This window comes from Amblyomma maculatum, chromosome 4, assembly GCF_055883805.1.
Source record: "Amblyomma maculatum isolate TAMU_Amacu chromosome 4, ASM5588380v1, whole genome shotgun sequence".
Classification (NCBI taxonomy): domain Eukaryota; kingdom Metazoa; phylum Arthropoda; class Arachnida; order Ixodida; family Ixodidae; genus Amblyomma; species Amblyomma maculatum.
Genome location: NC_139347.1, coordinates 77,399,551 through 77,417,927, shown reverse-complemented (window position 1 = coordinate 77,417,927; position 18,377 = coordinate 77,399,551). Strand labels below are relative to the sequence as shown.

The 18,377-nt window shown below is 45.1% G+C and overlaps 1 protein-coding gene across 1 annotated transcript; it reads right to left on the bottom strand.

Annotated features, from left to right (window-relative positions):
• Positions 1-2,786: 2,786 nt before the first annotated feature.
• On the bottom strand, positions 2,787-17,241 carry LOC146191477 (putative glutamate receptor). Its single transcript, XM_084599955.1, has 8 exons — positions 17,197-17,241; positions 14,303-14,403; positions 11,048-11,138; positions 10,291-10,449; positions 8,354-8,501; positions 6,968-7,185; positions 5,836-6,122; positions 2,787-3,345 (listed from the first exon to the last, which is right to left on the bottom strand). Exons 1-8 carry the CDS (start codon positions 17,239-17,241, stop codon positions 2,994-2,996), a joined length of 1,401 nt encoding a protein of 466 aa, XP_084456081.1. The 3' UTR covers positions 2,787-2,993.
• Positions 17,242-18,377: the final 1,136 nt, after the last annotated feature.

The window sequence follows — 18,377 nt, the reverse complement described above, 5'->3', positions numbered from 1 at the left end:
CTTGTGTTGAGTGGGCCATTTGACATATCGAATTGCACACTGTGCACACTACGCACCTGAAAGTGGCGCATCTCCTAAGGGCGCTCTTGTATCACTTTTCTCTCATGGAGAGGGATGAACAGTTTGGCCTTGAGTGAAGGTGGAGCTGTGAAACCTCGTGACAAGGTGAACGCTGTATGTGCTTAATAATAACCTAAAGTTACTTTTGTGAATTGTAAACAATTCGATGTCAGTGGACCAGAATACGATACTCTCGAGCCGAAACCGGTTCGTACTTACTCTCAAACCCAGACATATAGCCAACTCTCTCTGCACTGGCGAAACGCTATTTGCGAAAGTCTTTCGTGCGCTGTGACCTATGCGAGTGCCTACTAAACACGACATTGTGCAAGCACAAGAATTCATCTGATCCCACTGAATTTTCTACGGGCCGGTGCAATAGCAGCCAGAGGAGAGGAACTGGCTGGAGTTATGAGTGCTATATGCGACATGCTCGGAGTGTGTCGAGAGCTCTGGCATCGCTGAGCGTTCAGCCTTCAACCAGTTCCATCAGGCTATAAAAATCACGACCTGCGTCAAAAATGTATCGTAGTGGACAGAAAAATTTCGATCGAAACGAGAATGTACAACTACGCAATGTGTTTGAAGCGGTCGGCTTAAAGACGTGGCCATCACTTACGTTTACCCTCAGAGACCGTATATGGGGCTCGTATACACGTTCGCAGCATATTGGCTAACAAACACTGATTGATCGAAAACATTTTTTATCAGCTTTGCTTCTTGGCTACACAAGAAATACGGAACCGATAGCTGCAGCTATGGACCTCGTATCTTTAACATAAATAAACGCTACATCTGCGTGTTTACTCGCAGCTATAGCATTTATTTGCTGTGTTTACATATTCGCGGAATCGACCTGTGCTGCAGCATTGAAGTAGCGCAGTCGATAGTGGTACAGCCGATAGAAAACAATGAGGTCAGTCGAGTTAGGCGATCTATCATGGGCTCAGTTTAGTCGTTGGAACTGCTTGGCTTCCATCTGGAGCTCGAATGATCGAATCTTATGAGTGTATAACGCTTTGTCCGGGTTTCTCTCAATTTTGCGCACCCTGCATTTCTTAACATCGAGGCCAAGTACGCGCGTTCATGCGCACAATTCCTGGCTCGTAACGGGTACTAACCTATAAGAAGGTTTGAGATAGTTGCTTGAGAAAACTATATCAGTCTTGCTCTATACAGACACTCCTGCATTATCTCGAAAAGGGCGCACGTACAGTTGAGTAGTTTCGAGAATCTGAATGCTTTACTCAACCCTGCCTGCATCGTTTCGCAGACTTTTACTGTCGCAAGGTAGGTCAACTCGTTAACTGAAAATTGTGTCTAATTTAAGCGTTCTGCTTCATTTTCTAAATTACTAATGACCGTTTCTTCCGCATGCCCTCCGTGTCGTATGACCTCCTTGACGCCCAATTTTTCTCTACTCTGGTCCGGCGGGCACCCTCAATACGCATCCTTTGTTCTGCTGTCTGCTACTACAGTGTTTGCTAAAACAACAACAGCCACTGCAGCTTCCCGGTCACCACAGCCTTCAGGGCCTTATTCTTAGTCATTTTAAGGTTGCCGTACTCGCACAGCTGCGTCTCTACATTATGTCTTGTTCGTTGCTTTCTTTCACGATAATTTATTGTTCGAGAAGAAAATGTTATTGTAGAATAAAGAAAACTGTTAAAAGGGGCACGTAAAGCAAGGTTATGGACATTGCAAGCAAGCGATGGCACACAATTACAGGGCTGCAGATGTATCGCGAAAACGAGTTTGATGGTGTTTAATATTTCCTGCCCTGCTGTAAGCCAATTTGCCTTGCAGAGCTGACCAAAAAGCGAGGGTCCGTCACTACGTTCTGGCTGAGCAATAGTTAGCAGGCTGCATGAAGAAAAGGAAGGAATCGCTGTCGCAGCCATTTCCATGGAAGAGGGCTTGTGAATAGTGATGTAACGCTAAAGCCTCGGCTATATAATTAGCATGAATACTTGGAGACTTTAAAACTCCGCTAAGATGTCAGCCCAGTACGCATGTGTTATAGTGACATGTGGACTGCAATGTAATGCGGCTGTTTTTGTCACAACAAACAGCGCGTCGCTTCAGGTAGTTTTCAATGGCTCCTCTGTTATGGCAGCGCTGGATGGGCGGAAATGCTTCTGTACAGAACCAACGATCGGTGGGTTTGGAGGCGGGCTATTCCGGACGAGACAAACGCCAGCGTACTTGAAGAGACACGGGGGACAAATTGTAGCTGGCCCGGATCAATGGAGTACCGCATTCTAATTACAATGGGACCACTCTATCCGAAAACAGCATTTATGAGCTAAAAAAAAAATAATAATAAATACAGGAATGCAGGCGTCACTACAGCTGTATTTCGCAACTAAAATGCGTGCGTTGGCGCTGCACCACAATTAGCTTCGAAATCAGCCCCTGGGGTACTGTACTAAGGACCCCAACTAGTATTTGTAAGGACCGGACCCTTATGGATCGGCTTATGTATACCTCCATGTACTGATCTTTTCAGAGCAATGAAGTATTTCACCGCCGTCTAGGTGGCGATCTGTACTTTTTGGTAAGGTCATATCGACTTTGAATTGATTGGCGGGATTACATTTCAGTGCCATTTTATCGGAGATAATGAACCGTCTGCTGAAGGACAAACGTTTGCATAACCAGAAAAAGCCAGAAATTTAATTTTTACTGAGAACAATAATTCATACAGTTGTCTTTAATGTCTCTAACCATTATCCGTGTATGAAGAAAAGATGCTGTGCTGGAAACCTCTCAAAAACAATCGAAAAGATCAGCGACGTTTAAACTTCCGTGGTGTTATCAAAATATTACGACCGTGCCATCTCAGCTCTTCCCATGTTGATTGACTGATTGATTGATATCGGCAAGTTTTGTCCAGGTACCTTGCGCGACCCTATGGATATTTTCGTGTCGCTCTACTCTGTTAAGAGTTCACTAAACGCCGCTGCCTTCGCGGGAAGGCGATGACGTGTTCGTAGGACGCGGGAGCGCTTCAGCTGGATTCGCGTTGAGCTGGCCCATTGCCTCGGCCCCGTCTCGGGCTCCGGGTGGGTGGCGGTGTCCCGCGGCCTGTGCAGCATCTCGACGATGAAGGCCACTGCGGCCGCCGCCATGACCAGCGTCCAGAGCACGAAGCTGGCCAGCGTGTCGTTGACGGTGAGGTCTTCCGCTGCGTGGCCACCGGCTTGGCGCACGCAGCGTTGCCAGTCGCCCAGGCTATCTGCCATCCACTTGCTCACCAGACCGCTCTCGTACATCCACGTGATCCTGCGCGCAACAAACGGTGCGTGGCTTTTGGCGTCTGTCACCAATCGGTCTCAAGGTTAGAACGTGTTTTAATAGTGACATCAACACGTATATAGAATTATAGCCCAACTTACTTCTGCCCTTACTTTACTCCAGACGTCAGCGCACAGACTCCCTGCGCAAATATTCGTGTTGTGCTTTTGACAGGCGTGTTATCCACGACAAGCATTGTGATGCGGTATTAGAAAACAACGCAGTTGAAAAAAAAAAAAACATCATCATCAACACGTATATAGAATTATAGCCCAACTTACTTCTGCCCTTACTTTACTCCAGACGTCAGCGCACAGACTCCCTGCGCAAATATTCGTGTTGTGCTTTTGACAGGCGTGTTATCCACGACAAGCATTGTGATGCTGTATTAGAAAACAACGCAGTTGAAAAAAAAAATAGCTTCAGTGACGACCGTGCAATGCCGCGTAACCAGGTTTACAATTTATTTCAATATCGAATGGCAGCGATGTGTATACGCAGTGAAGATGTTTACGAGGCTTCACGAGGTCAGTGGTCCTTTTACGTGGTAGGCGGTTGGTACAACCTACCAATCTCCTAGCAAGAACGCAAGAACGGCTAAGTCTGCTTTATCACGAGCGCAGCGACGAAATGTGGGAGAACACGCTCGTGTGCGCAACAAGCTGCAAGTTACCTCTTATAGCTTCTCTGGAGTCCGGATAACAAACTCAACCCCACTAGCTTGCACGCCATAAAGAAGACTAGAATAGGCAACATGGTAACAACTTCTTTCCTGCAGCAAAGCGTTATCTCATAAGCCAAAATGTAATCAGATGCAGTTCTTACCGCACTTCACAGTATATTTTTAATGCGCTTTCTCGACACTGTGTTTCGCGTAGCATCAAGAATGTCTCCTCTGGCGCTAGAGAAAATAGTTTGGTTTGGTTTGTGGGGTTTTAACGTCCCAAAGCGGCTCTGGCTATGAGAGGCGTTGTAGTGGAGGGTCCGAAAATTTCGACCACTTGCGGTTCTTTAACGTGCACTAGCAACGCACAGCGCACGGGTGCCTTGCTTTTCGTCGCCATCGAAAAGCAGGGCACCGGGATTCGATCCCGCATCCTTGGGCACAGTAGTCGAGCACCCTAACCATTGCACCACCACTGCGGGGTCTATAGAAAATAGGAAGCTTTAATACGCGTGCCACTGAACAGCGTATTTAATTTGAAAAAGAAACGAATTTCCGAAAAAGAAAAAAAATCTGACGCACATGTAGCCAAATCAGCGGATGTGCATCAGATTCGATTCAGCTCTAGTGCTACCACGTGGTCTTTTATTTATAAACTCTCATCAAGATCCTGTCCCACTACGTGGAGACTGACCCCGTAGCGAAAAAGCGATTTCTGACAGTGGCGGTTAAAGTAGTGTGACGTAGCACTGCAAAACGTAATGACCACTTTTTAAGGCGAAAGCCTTTCTAATCTCATGGCGAAATACTTGCGCCCACGAGATTCCGTGAGATTTGTTCGCGAGCTGTGTTCTCGAGATTCCACGAGATTGCGCGAGATGTCTCCGCCAGACGTCGCAATAGCTGCTGACGTTGGCATAATTTCCCCGTTCGGCTAGTTAGGCATAGTCCGTATAAAAAGGCCCGTAGTGACACGTGTTTCTATTTCTGTTTTCATTTGTTCATCCTTAAGGTCCCGAGACATTACATAAGGAGGGGCTACAGTTGAGGTAAATACACACATGATGAAGGCAGGCACAATGAACACGGAAACAATAAATTATAAACGTGACGTGTCAGTCGGTTCAGTCTCGTATGTCGAGGAGAGGGATCCTAAGATGCCGATGTCGCTCACAACGCTACCAAAGAAAAGAAAAGAAATGGAATTATAGGATGCATACAAACATGCAATATAGAGATAGAAGATATATGAGGTACGAGAAAAGTAAGAGGAAAGCCTTTTGCGATTAAGCTCTTAAGCGAAACTATATAAGGAAGTGGAATTCTGTAATTATTTTAAAAATTCTAGGGGGTACTTTGGATAACTAAACTGCGACGAGTCGAAAGTTTCTATCGCGCGATAGTCCGAAGCCCTCCACAACAGCACCTCTTTCTCTCTTTTTTCACTCCCACTTTCGCGATAACGCGATAGCGTAAGCTACCAGCGAACATATAAAGCCCCGCTTTAACCGAGCCGTATGAACGTGTCTGCGTGGCCTTAAACGGATCTGCGTGGCCTAGGAATAACGTGAATGCAAGGGTATTGGCAGGCTGATTCTGATATCACCCTACCATATAAAAGGAGAGGCCCGAGTTGGCAGCGCCTGCCAAACGTAATGCCAGGGAGCCCTACGTCCAGTTTTAGTGTTTGGCTATGTCAGCTGCGAGCTACCGCCTTCTACGTAATGAAGACGTTACGGACGGACGGATGTACGGAAATGATCTGCGAGCATGAGCCCTATTAAGCAGAAAAAATGCAAATCATGTGCGCGTACCTGGCATAGATGCGCTGGTGAAGGTCCCTGCGCATGGTACGAGACATGAGGAAGGAGAGCGGGTTCTCGTCAACGTGCTCGCGTGCGAAGTGGAAGCTGGGCACCATTGTGCGGCGGCAATAAGCGGCCGTGCGCCACTGAAGCGAGATGTGGTCCACCATCAGCACCGAGCGCCGCTCCACCACCTGGCGCATATGCTCATCTCGGAACATGTCGCGGCCCAGCTGCGAGCCGTTGGTTCGGGACACCATGCGCCACAGCTGGCTCAGCACCGGAGAACGGGCCGTCTGGGTAGACAATGAGTTTATTTTTCATATGCAGCTGGAGGGTTCCGTGGCTAAAAATTGTCTGCGCGGCTTTACAGGGTCCAGGAAACCTATGCACACAATAGCATCCGAGTGGCGTAGGAAATGTGCACATCAATTAGTAACACGTACAATATTCACATCGAATACGAAAAACATCCTACGTATATGCATATAGATTGCTTTCGCAGAATTCGGAAAGGAACAAAAACATAATAACCAAATGAACATTAAAAAATCAATAACAGAAGCATAAAATCCCATCTCAGCATAATATTTCCGAAGTTCAGTACGTCGCACGATTATAGCCATAAAATTCATTTTCCCTAAGTTTCTAAGCACTGTTTACTTCATTAGGATGACTGATTTCTGGCACCCTCGATTACCTAAAGACACAATAAATATTCTGCTTAGGAACGCTCTTAAATTTCTCCATGCAAGGCGAATTTCATGAGAAAACCACATTGACCACATTTTTTTTTCTCGTGAAGTTCATAGAAACATTTTCATTAAGTGGCCAACACGTAAACTAACCACTGCACCAGCAGAAAACATGCGAGCGTAGCCTCCTTACGAATTTCTTTTGAGAATTCTTTCGTTAGTATGGATATAGCGAGCGCTGTTAGGCCGTCAAGGAAGAAGGAAGAAAGATACCTGGAGCTCCTAAATAAGATTCATGCCACGTGCCCCAAGTGCACCAGTTTATAGTAAGCATAGTTGAGAGCATTTGTCCTCGAGCTCGTTTGGAAAAGCGGCGGTGTGAAACTTCACCACATGCGATATGGCTTTCACACGACCACGCAATAAGTGTCCGATGGGCGACCGACCGAAAGGAATGCCTCGTAGTGTGAACCCTTCCAGACGATAGGCCTGAGTCCGCGCCGGGCCACCACGTCGTGTATGCTGTCCACCTGCTGGGGCTCGTTCTTGATGGCCATGCTGGACTTGAGGTGACCCGCAAACGAGTTGGCGATCACCAACACCGCCAGCAACCATACCGTCAGTACGGCGCGCCCAGATGTCTGCGACGGACAGCGCGGAGAGCCTGCACCAAGGGGAATGAGATGTGAAGACAACGGTTCTTCAACATCAAGTTCGATCATCGTGTTTAAGGTTGAAAAAAAAAATTTACACCTGTCTCGCAGGGTTGAGCTGCAAATGGCCAGAAAATTTACATCAACAAAGAACGCTCGTATTTTTACAAATTTCAAATGGCGCATGCTCACAAGAGGAAACTGGCGACTAATCTGCAAGAAAATGCTTTTGAAAAGAAAAATAAAGTATACTTTATTTTTCTTTTACGCGTGTATTATAATACACGCGCATGATTAAGCAGAGTGACGTGATGAACGAATTACGGGTTTATCGTCACATCATCAGAGTTGGAGCATATACTGTTTTCTCTTTCGCTGATGATAGAATGCAGCCCCACCGCGGTGGAGCAGTGGCTAGGATGCTCGACTGCTATACCCAAGTATGCGAGATCGAATCCTGGCCACGGCGGTAACCTTTCTATGCAGGCGAAAAGCAATACGCCCGTGTGCTGTGCGATGTCAGCGCATGTTAAAGAACCCCAGGTGGTCGACATTTCCAGAGTCCTTGACTACTTCGTCTCTCATAGCTCGAGAGGAAGTTAAACTCCATCAGCCAAACTAAACCAAACCAAACCATAATAGAATGCACAAAGCTCGTCCCTTTGTTGCACGCCCGACTTAATGCTTCAGGAATCCGTGAGGTTTGTGCTAGCAATCACGCAAGAGGCGCATAGTGTTTTGCCATTCCAGGAGTTTCAGTAATGTTCTGTGCAAGTCGATGTAGACGAGACATATCTGTCCGGTAAATTAATGTCAGGCCATGGTGTATGTGAATCACACATCTCGGAGTGCCTGTGGGAGAAAAGTTGAGCTTCGCACACAGACACGCTAAAAACCGGAAGATTGTCTCAGGTGATATTGACTGAAGTTTTATTTCACGAAAAAACGCCTACGGCTGCTTTTGGTCAACATCATGGTAGTATAGATAAGTCGAATGCGAGTGGTCGGATACTTATTAGGCCATAGATAAGACGACCACAATTCAGTCAATGCATTCATGCATGTGCCCGATCGAAGGAATCAGGGTCGACAGCTTGATATCTCATGCGTGTACGTGCACCATGATTATACGGAAGCGTTGTAGTAGCAAACTAGGCCTTACCTCTGGCTTAGACTTACTTTCATAGAGAAGATTCCTGAAGAGCTCCCATCCCCATGCGTGCACTTGAGACAACATCCTCTTCCAAGAGGTCTTGTGGACGAGGCATTCAGACAAGCTCACCAATAGGGCCAGCACAGGGATTGTGCTGAGGAGCAGAGCCCACACCTGCGGGTGGACCGTTCGTAGACCCAGAGGTGAAACGTGCTTAGTGACAGGTACCTCATCTGGTCAACTTTAACTATATTCGCTATGCCCCCAGGAGACCTGCTGCCCTCTTTCTGGAAACGTTATCGAACAAGCACGAAAAATTAGAAAAAAAGAAAGGGAGGGGGGGGGGGGTAATTTGCACAGAAATGACTGGAGAGGCTCATGTGAAAAACCTAGGTGTAATTGTTACCGGTAAGAAATGAACGGTGCCATTTTGCACTCAAATTTCTAGTGTCAGCCGTTCCACTCACAAGCCCTTCAATCGAGGATTGAGCCCTCCACGGGTATACAAATCATTATTTGTGTTTTATTTGCACATTTTTTTCCTCACGCCTTCTCACTAACACAAGTACGAGGTGTAGCTGGGAAGTAAACGTACAGAAAGGCCATTTCGGCTATGTAGATTTCTATTCGACAGAACTGTAACGCAGATGTAATAACATTACATTTTTTAATATTCTGAAGAATCTCTGCCTGTCACTGAAAAACGTATTTATTTTGCGAATGAACTTAACGTCGATATCACTGAAACCTCCCACCTACCTTGCCTTATATTTTGACATCTTTTCTATCTTTCCTTTTCCCCTTTTCTCTCTGCTCGGTGCAGCAGCATAAGGCTTCAGACTGTCGACCTTAATTATTGTGCGCTGAATCGAACCGTAGCGTTGACATTTATCATTGCAGCAGTGGGAAATGTCTTCAGGCTCGCCCATTGCGTATCGACACACACGATTAAGGACTGTGTGCTTACTTCTATCTCGTCAGCCTTAGGCTTAATGGCGTATCATGCCTCTGAAAGCATGACGTCTGTTCCGAGTAAGAACTACCCTCATGGCCTGAAAAACAACTGGAATGCCATCTTGTATGGAGACTTATCAGTACTTATATGGGCATCGTCCCCGGTATACAAACGCAAGGGGCTTACAAGGGACCATTCATTATTCCTTGTTTATTGTCGCATAGTGTAGGCAGTTGTCTGTTGTGACATTTGATCTGGCACGCGCCAGAATCTTTTTTTTTTCTTTTTTTTTTTTTTAAGGGGTAACGACACTGCAGCAGTGTTGTAGCATCATCGTTTGTTGTTTCACAATATACGACGAATACTTGTGAATGGAAGCCATATATTATTATATGAAGACCTATTTTGTTGTTGTTATCTTGTATCTCCTCTCCCTTTTTTTATGCTGTATCTTGCTCTCTATTTGGCCTTTTTGGTGTTCACAACAGCACGTGACTCCACTCCTTCTAACTTTCTTCTACGTTCCTTTCCTCCTTTCTATCTAAGGCTTATGACAAACTTCCTAAAAAATAAAAAGAGTGAGCACGCGAGATAAAAATAGGCCGGATGCTCAGTGGATGCTCGCATTTGTGTTATTTTGTACCCAGCAGCTTTCGCGCCGCCAAGACCTTGCATAAATAACGAATTAAAAAAACAAAAAAAAACAAAACAAAAAAAAAACAAAAAAAAAAACAGCTGTGGCTTTGGTACGCGGTGTGTATAACACTCCGCTGAAGCATAAACAGAATCACCTTTTCAAGCTTTATTATACCATACAAGCCAGAGGCATCGAAATCATTCAGCTTTAAATCTGATCAGATAATTAGCATTATATTTGGGTAACCTGAAAACCTTTAATAACAGCACACTATATTTTCTGTCTCGGAGGGATTTTTCGTGGCGGTTACTGCTGGCTTGAGCTGTATCCGACCACAGCCTCAAATTACTCTGCGCCGCACGCGGTCTCACCTTCCAGTCGAAGGTCAGTATGTACCCGAAGACGTTGGAAGTGCTGACTCCGCTGCCCGAGAGTATGCCGAACTGCACGTACATGATGGGCGGGCCGTACTCGCCCACTGTCATGCGGCTGTGAGACTGGATCATGGGCACGATGGTCATGTCCACTTCCTGGGCACAAATACAGCCCGAGTGTAACTTGCCCCCTTTGCCCACTTTTTCTTTAAGCATATAAAGCAAAGCATATAGCTTCTACAAAAGTTACTGTCTTTGCCGCACACAGTGCTTCATGCTCAAGTGCGTTGTTGCTAAGCGGATCAGGCAGTGTGGGAGACGCTACTTGGTCAGACGGTTTAAGGAGTGTGTACAAAGAGAGCTACGCAACCTTTTTAAACATTCATTGTGAAATTAAGTAATAAACCTTCGTAAGAAGTAATTACTCTTCACCTCAAGTAATTACTCTTCACCTTCCATCAAGCCCAGCTGCATTTCTGCAAAGGGAAGCTAGATGATGACAGTGTTCGGTGAATGTCAATGAGTAATTATTACTTCATTTCAAATATAGTAAACCTTGGAAGGTCCCCTAGACAACAATGGACTAAACCTTAGCAAAAATTATACGCTTCACAGATGAATAAATATTCTCGCAAAGAACACAGGTGGAAGTGCACGTGCGAATCTCGTGAGAAGCAGCGCAGGTCATCCGATGTGAGCTCCGAAGGGTGCAGCGATGCGATAATACAATTGTGGTCAAGTGCTTGGCTCGTACCCTTCTTTGAACATTGCCGACAGCTCCCGTCCAAGAGCCGTTAGGAAGGCGGATTCCCATTTGTCCGTCCGACGGAAGGGTCGCTTCAAACCTGCTCAGAGTAAATAGGAAACCGTTTGAACTTTGTGCAAGAAATATTTTGTTGTAGTTTTTCATGTCCTCTTTCGGTAAAAAATGCACAAGGAAAACACCTGTCGAGACCGGACCAGATGGAATCGTTTCTTGAACTCGCGGGACATTTCACTCTTATGTATTTGGTACTGTTTTGTGCTGCTGTAGCACAGTCCGATCACAGAGTTGCTCCCCGTTATCGGGTGATAAAGGACTCTCACAAGAAATGTGTTTCCAGCGCGCGAAAGAAACCTGCGCAGGAAAGACGCGATAAGCTCCATAATGGCAATCACCCACTTAGCTGGGCGCGCTCGGGCTATAGACTTCGCGCCTGCGAAACCGACCCCACGCGACAATCCAGTGACGATACCCGCTCTATGTATACTCTCTTACGCACTCGGCACGAGGCCCGACAGACCGCAAAGGTGCTTTTTATCCGTGGGTCAGTCGCCGCTTTTTACTAAGCGGCACAGAAGGCTTCAGTTCACTGGGTCCAGAAGGCAAGGCCATTTGATGAAATGACGTTCGGCTCGCGGGAGAAGACCGTATTATATTCTGTCCTGTGAATTCCAATCGTTCCTCTCATGCTGGTCCCGCTAAGCAGCGTTCAGCTAAAGTGGCCACTGCTTGTAACGGGCAAATTCCGAGAGCGCTGTGGAATCTATACAACAGAAATGCGAAAGCCGGAGCGTTGCTGCTGCTGCACACGGTGCATCACGTTTGCTCTTATTATCATTATCAACTGAATTCATTGTCATTATCATTGCTACTGTCATTATTGTCATTATCACTAACTGCAGCGTCATTGTCATCGCTATTATTATCTTCACGGTAGACAAGGAGAATTAGAATGTACGTTTCACGATTCGGTGCGCAGTTGGTTAAAGCGCTCGGCTGGGGATCCGAGGTTTGGAGGTTCGATTCCCGCTGGAGAATGAATTTTTATTTTTCTGATGGCCTCACTTGGATGATTGACAAGTGACACATCAGCGCGCAGATTTGACGCACAGATTTCGCGCACAACTAGCGCCCGACTCTCGCGCACGGGATTTCGTTCCATTAGCCTAGAAAGGCCTTCGCCAACTGCATACATCTGGAAGCGTGTTCAAAGTTTTGTCCAATAAGTGTTCCCACTTTGGATACAACTTTTATGAAGTGATAAATTGAGAGAGGTTCCATGCAATTGGCAGTTTTGGGTGCCCTGTTTCTCAAGGGAACATCGCTTTTTTATACTTCTGATCTCGTTTTCGGGTATTTATTTATTTTATCGAAATTGCTTTTTCAGAAAATTTTTGCATGAGAGAACAATTTACTTCTAGGTCTCGTTTTTGGGCAAGAATAACACTGTACGAACACGAGAGTGTTAAAGACTACTTTCTCCAGAAAAACCGGCGTCGGCTCTGTGAGCGAAAAGCCACCGGTATTGCTCTGGTAGGTTGTAGTTGGTACATGGTAGCAGGCAGGTGGTAGCTGGCAGGCGAAATGGCCGGGCACTGATTCGTCGGCTGGTTGTGCGACCGTCCACATGATTTGATAAAGTTGGATGGAGCTGGTGGAACTGCCAACTCGGCTAGCTTATTTGAGGTGGGAAGGTGGAATAAGAATCAACCTTCCAGTGCTCTTGGATGCTGAATGAGGCAAGGTAGTCATATAGGCCATACAGGCACTTTCGTTACGGCTTGGTTAAAGCGGGGCTTTGTAACTATCAGGTGATCTTTCAAACAACGTGGAGAATTATAAGTGTACTCTAGGTAACGAGTATGTGTGAAATAATAGAGGAACAAATTAAAGGGTTAGTGATTAAATACGCAAGGGGCGTCGGCCATCATGTCGCATCGTGTCTTTAAAGGCGGGGCTTAAGTACTTCCAATTGTTTTACTCAGTCGCATTATTTTGATAAAAGATATTGTGAAAATGAAAAGCGCAAATCTAAACTGTTCACAAAATGAGATGTTACATTTCCTCACTTCAATTATTTATGTACGCACATTGTTATTTCCTGCGCCGTATTTCCAAGTTCTCGGAAGGCCCTTTGTACGTTGTGAGAATTTTCGTTCAACACCGTGATGTAATATAGCGTGAAGGGAAGACGAAAATCGGACAGTACGACAGCGACAAGTGTTAACTCGCCACTATGGGTTATTGCGGAATACACAGTTATACCTAGGCAACACCTTAAAAAAAGCATACAACAAAAAGGCATCAGTCGGAAGCCGCAGTTTTTCAAGACATGGTTGCGAGTTAGCGCTTGTCTGTGCCGCACCTTTCGTATTTAATTCGTGCTATATTATCTCATAAAATTTAATCAACTCACCCAGCTTTCGGCATTGTTTCATTCAACATTAGAGCGAAATATTTAAAGCGCACACCAGTGTTGGAGCGAACCATTGTTTACTTGGTTGGCGCTTGATGCAATCATGGCAATAAGACAAATCGGTACTCGCGTTTCGGCCCCTAATTTATAAAACGAATTTTTCGGAGTTTTCCTCCATGAAGCTGCGTCATAAATAACAAATATCAGAAAAGGTTTCAACTCAAAACACAGCTCGGGAATGAGCACATGATATCCGCTCTATTTCGTGCGCTAGATTCATCTTTGTGCACTGCAAAATTTGATCTCCAGAAGGCGGAGTTTCGCTTAAGAATCAGGTTTACACCGACTTTCAAGAAATAACTTCGGGTAGAAAAAATTGGGCGAACCCTGGATTTACCTAAAAGGGAAGAGCCTATGTGCACCCTACCAGTGGCAGCGGACCTCCGCAAACCAGTCTCTGTGGACCTGCCGCATTACAGGGATTAAGCGTGGCAAAGTTCTATTATTATTGTTTAGGAAAGGATCATGAGATTCAAAGAAATGACGTCAGTGAGCTTTCACTTGCGGCAGGAATCCTTTAAACTAGGCCATGAATTCTGAAAGACCTTTTTAGCATCTTAATAGCTTTTAAAGAAAAACAAATGCTTACTGACCCTTGGATGCTTTTTGGGTAATGGGATCGCTAAGATTTGCTACCCTGTGTTCTTTCTGCGCATATCCCCTGCTAAGCCGTTTCATGTGGAGACCAAACCATGACACGTTATCGGCCAACCCGATTGCCTTCTCCACATTTGCATATAAGATCTCGAAAGGAAGCGTACCAAACTTACGTCATGTTAAGGCTGGTGGTCAGAGCGTCGAGTACCTGGCCCATTGGCCCGCCCACTGCCAGTTTGTCGCCTCGGTAGGAGACGGTCAGGTATGGGGGCCACTGCAAGCACATCGACGTTTAGGTTACGACGTCGGTACCTCGTAGCTAAAAAGAGTGAGCTCTCGCAAATTATATTCTGTAACTGCGCTCAGTCGCATATCGAAGGCTCAAATCAAAATTCCCGCTGCGGCAGCTCAGTGGCTACAGCGTATGGCTTCCAAGCCGAACGCCGTAAGCGGTGCAATATATGTCCTTGCCCCTACAGCCGTATATCGGAGGCTGAGAATGCAAGAAACACCTCTGTAGCTGCTGTACAGATGGGATCAGGCTTGTATATACGTCACTCGAGCTGTGCTCTGCAGAGCGAAATAAGCGAAATTTTGAAGCAGATAGGGATTTTTACATACAAGTCCCCAGGCATCATCAAATATTTGTGGGGGCTGCAAAGACAAGCGCCAGGTCTCCAACAAAGCAGCAGGAATCAGTGCACTCTAACGGGAGTCATTAAGGAAATAAATTTAAAAATCCAAGCAAACCAAAAATTTCTCTCAACTTTTAATTCCTCGGTCTTCCCATTTCACTCGCACAATGACGACATGCGGTGGGACCAATCGAAACAGCCTATATGAGCCCGTTACTGCAACGCCACGAAAGATGGCTGCTCATAGTTTCCTGGTCGCTGCAACACGTTTTCGCTAAAGTTGACGACCAACTATTGTGTGCACGCTCCTTAACTGCCACTTTCTCTCCAGCCGCAAATATACTACAATAATGCGAAGCGACGCACCTTGGCTGCATAGCCACAGAAAGCTGCCCACGAGTATGGGTCGCGAAATTCTTTGATAAAAAGTGGTAACCAGCGCCTCTACTGGTGCTTTTTTGCAACACTTTCACTGCACTGCCTTTACTTAAAGTAAACATGTTGGATTCGTTGACGTAATATAAACCACTACAACGCAGCGTAACGTATTTTCCTAATTGACACAATTAGCAGTGCATTTGCTGTTTATCCAACAATCAAACTCCTGCCAGTTTAAGTCATGTCCGCTACAAAAGACCACCACTGTGTGCCGACACTGTCAGTACCATGATCTTGGTTCTCCGGCAGATTAGAATATTATACACCGAAATATGCGTGGTACGACCGATGGTAATTGCATCGCCATAACTCAACAATTGCAACAAACAAGCAAAACAATGCACTCGAATTATGTTGCAGGGCCCCTTTAAAAATTGGCTGCACATGAATAAGGCTTGTTGCGCACTGCGCATACTTATTGCGTATGCAGTCACACGGTTCTTTCTCAGAAAACTTCACGTGGTGCTCATTTGCCACATTTTGTTATCTTTCCTTAGAGGCATATATCCGTGCCTTTTCCTCTTCTGGAAAACTCGGAGAGGGATAAGATATGAACGAGTAAAGAGTCGCAGAGGGGTGGTGGTGGTAGTGACAGAGTGGTGATGAACAGGGGGCGTTTAGATGCAGACGGTATCAAAGCTTTAACTATGTCGAAGACGGCTGCTCCCGTGGTTCATTGCAAAAAACAAGCATCTCGATCCTGCCTCTGTTCACTAGCGTCGTAGTACTTGCAATTCATACGTGATAGAAAAATTCGAACGAGTCATTACGAACTTTATATTCATTACCGCTGGGTAAGCCGCCACTTCACTGTTGAGCCAAGTATGAATTAACCTTTTTTTTTTTTTTTTTTTTTTTTCAAACGCGGTAAACTGCGTTTTACGCAATTGGCGTAATCAGCTCTTTTTGTCGAAGGCGTCACCATAACTTGGAAAAACTTATCATCGTTTCAAACATGTCATAATCAAGAACATGATTCCGTATCGAAACTGTGACGCAACCTTTCTTTATTTAGTGTTCAGGATGGTGCATACCATTTAGCATCCACCTGCTAGTCAAGTTGGAGGTAGTTTTGCGATAGCGATGGGAGCGACAACATATGTAAGTCCAATTGTATGCCGTTAATTGTAAGCGTAAGTGTCCATCGAGAAGCAAGATAGATACTGTACCTAATTCATTTCCCAAAAAACCAAACCAACCAAAAATGTGTAACAGTTTTGCCCAACTCTGTGCCAGTCTATCAATGTCGAATCATCAAGCGAAACCAGGCCAAACTGTGATTTCGCACGTTTTAATCGGTTTAGCGGAGTTAAACCAAGGCTAATTTTACGTTATGGAGTATTCAACTCGTTCTGCCAAAAGAACACCGTTGCCGTGACCTGTCATCGCGCCAAAAGTCATCAAAAGTGTCGGAAAAACACGCACGCTATCACGTCAACTCTTAGGCGGTGCTAAAGCATTTCCCAGGATTGTTTTGTTCACTAATCCTTCAACAGTCGTCAGTATATGCATGGTATCACAATAGATGTGGTTTTCCGACAAACCTACTCACGTGTATACGTACAGCCAGTGGGGAAAAAAGTATAACATGCCCCTCGCGTTGGACAAAATTTATCCGAGATCGGCCTTAAGCGGAACTTTAAAATGGGCAGTAACGTACCAAAGACAATCAATCTGGCATGCATGAGGACGTACGTTTGAGATAAAACGGAGGCTCCTATACATGAACAGGAGGTATTGTATTCTATCGCGGTACCGTTCTTTAATACGCTTATCTAGTTGAGATTCCTAACATTTTCAGAACAGAGCGCACGCCCTTACTAGGCTCATTCACAACGGTTCCCGCAGGCGGCCAAGTGGCGTTTTCCTTCAGGATGTTCAGCGGACAGAAGATTCATTTTCCCGGTCACAGCTATGTTTGAAAAACGTCTCGTGATATGTTGGTAGATGCCCAACAATATTAAGGGAAAAATATGCGAATAATGTTTACTTACAGGTATGAACGAAACTTTCAGCACTTCTTGCTTCGAGACATTCATCTGCAAAAATGTGGCAACAAGTTGGTGACAGAAGAAAGCGCATTTTATTATTGCTGCCAGCTGCACGGCATTTTCAAGCTTGCTTACGGCAGCAGCCGTAAGATAACTGTTCAACGGAGCTTTTGCACAATTGACTCCACCCCACCCCCTGCTCCTTTCATCCTTTCAAATAGTCTAAACCGTTCATTCCAACTATATGGTACCACTTTGTGTCACTATATCTATCTATCTATCTATCTATCTATCTATATATATATATATATATATATATATATATATATATATTATGCTGCTTCAAATATGTTTGCAAACTTGACGCATACACTAACATATATCTCAAAATTGTAAAACCACTAGATGGAAAGTGAAAACTATACAATGCAGGCATCTTTTTATTTCACTTTATTGTAGCACTTGATAAAAAAGGAAAAAAAAAAGTATAAGTGCTGGGGGCGCACAGACACAGACACACAAAGAAAGATAAAGATGGCAGTAACCTGCCGATCCAGCACAGGCCTGTTTTTAACGCCGTTCAAAACTTCTTAATAGAAACAAAACGTCTACCTTGCTAATATGCTTTGAAGTTTTAATCTGTACATATAAATCTTACTATTCTCCTACTGCATGCGTTAGTATTTACTCTTTTTTATTTTGGTTTTTCATATTTACATTTCCTTCTCTATTCCCTAGCATTTATTTCTATTTATTTTTGCTATGTAGTTATACATCTCAAAATCTAATATCTCTGCACCCCAATTCTTGGCCGATCCCCCTGTGTGGCTATGTGCCATCAAATTAGAGAAGAACAACAACAACAGCACGGCTTTCGCTTCAATTTACCAAGTCGACATATGCGTAGGTATCTGCAACCGGACCTCCTATTTCATCTCTGGTGTCTAACTGCCGGTTCTTTTACTGCAGCTCGAGTAGTCAATGAACCACTGTTCGTTTTCCTTCATAATGTCGCTGGAAAAAAAAAAATAATCTTACCGCCGTAGAGACGGAAAATCCCCCGATGCGTGGACGCCTCAGTCGAAGCGTGTTGCGACTGAGCATTTATGCTTGTCCTCTGCCAGATTTCGATCACGTGACGCAGAGAAGACTAAGCGCCTTTTGCTGTTCCAAGCAAGCTACGC

Coding starts and splice junctions, on each gene's coding strand:
- LOC146191477 (XM_084599955.1), bottom strand. CDS start 17,241: ATGAATGTCTCGAAGCAAGAAGTGCTGAAAGTTTCGTTCATACCT. Junction 7,186..8,353: donor CAGGAATCTTCTCTATGAAA/GTAAGTCTAAGC, acceptor CCCTTGGTGCAG/GCTCTCCGCGCTGTCCGTCG. Junction 3,346..5,835: donor CACCAGCGCATCTATGCCAG/GTACGCGCACAT, acceptor TGTTGCGCGCAG/GATCACGTGGATGTACGAGA.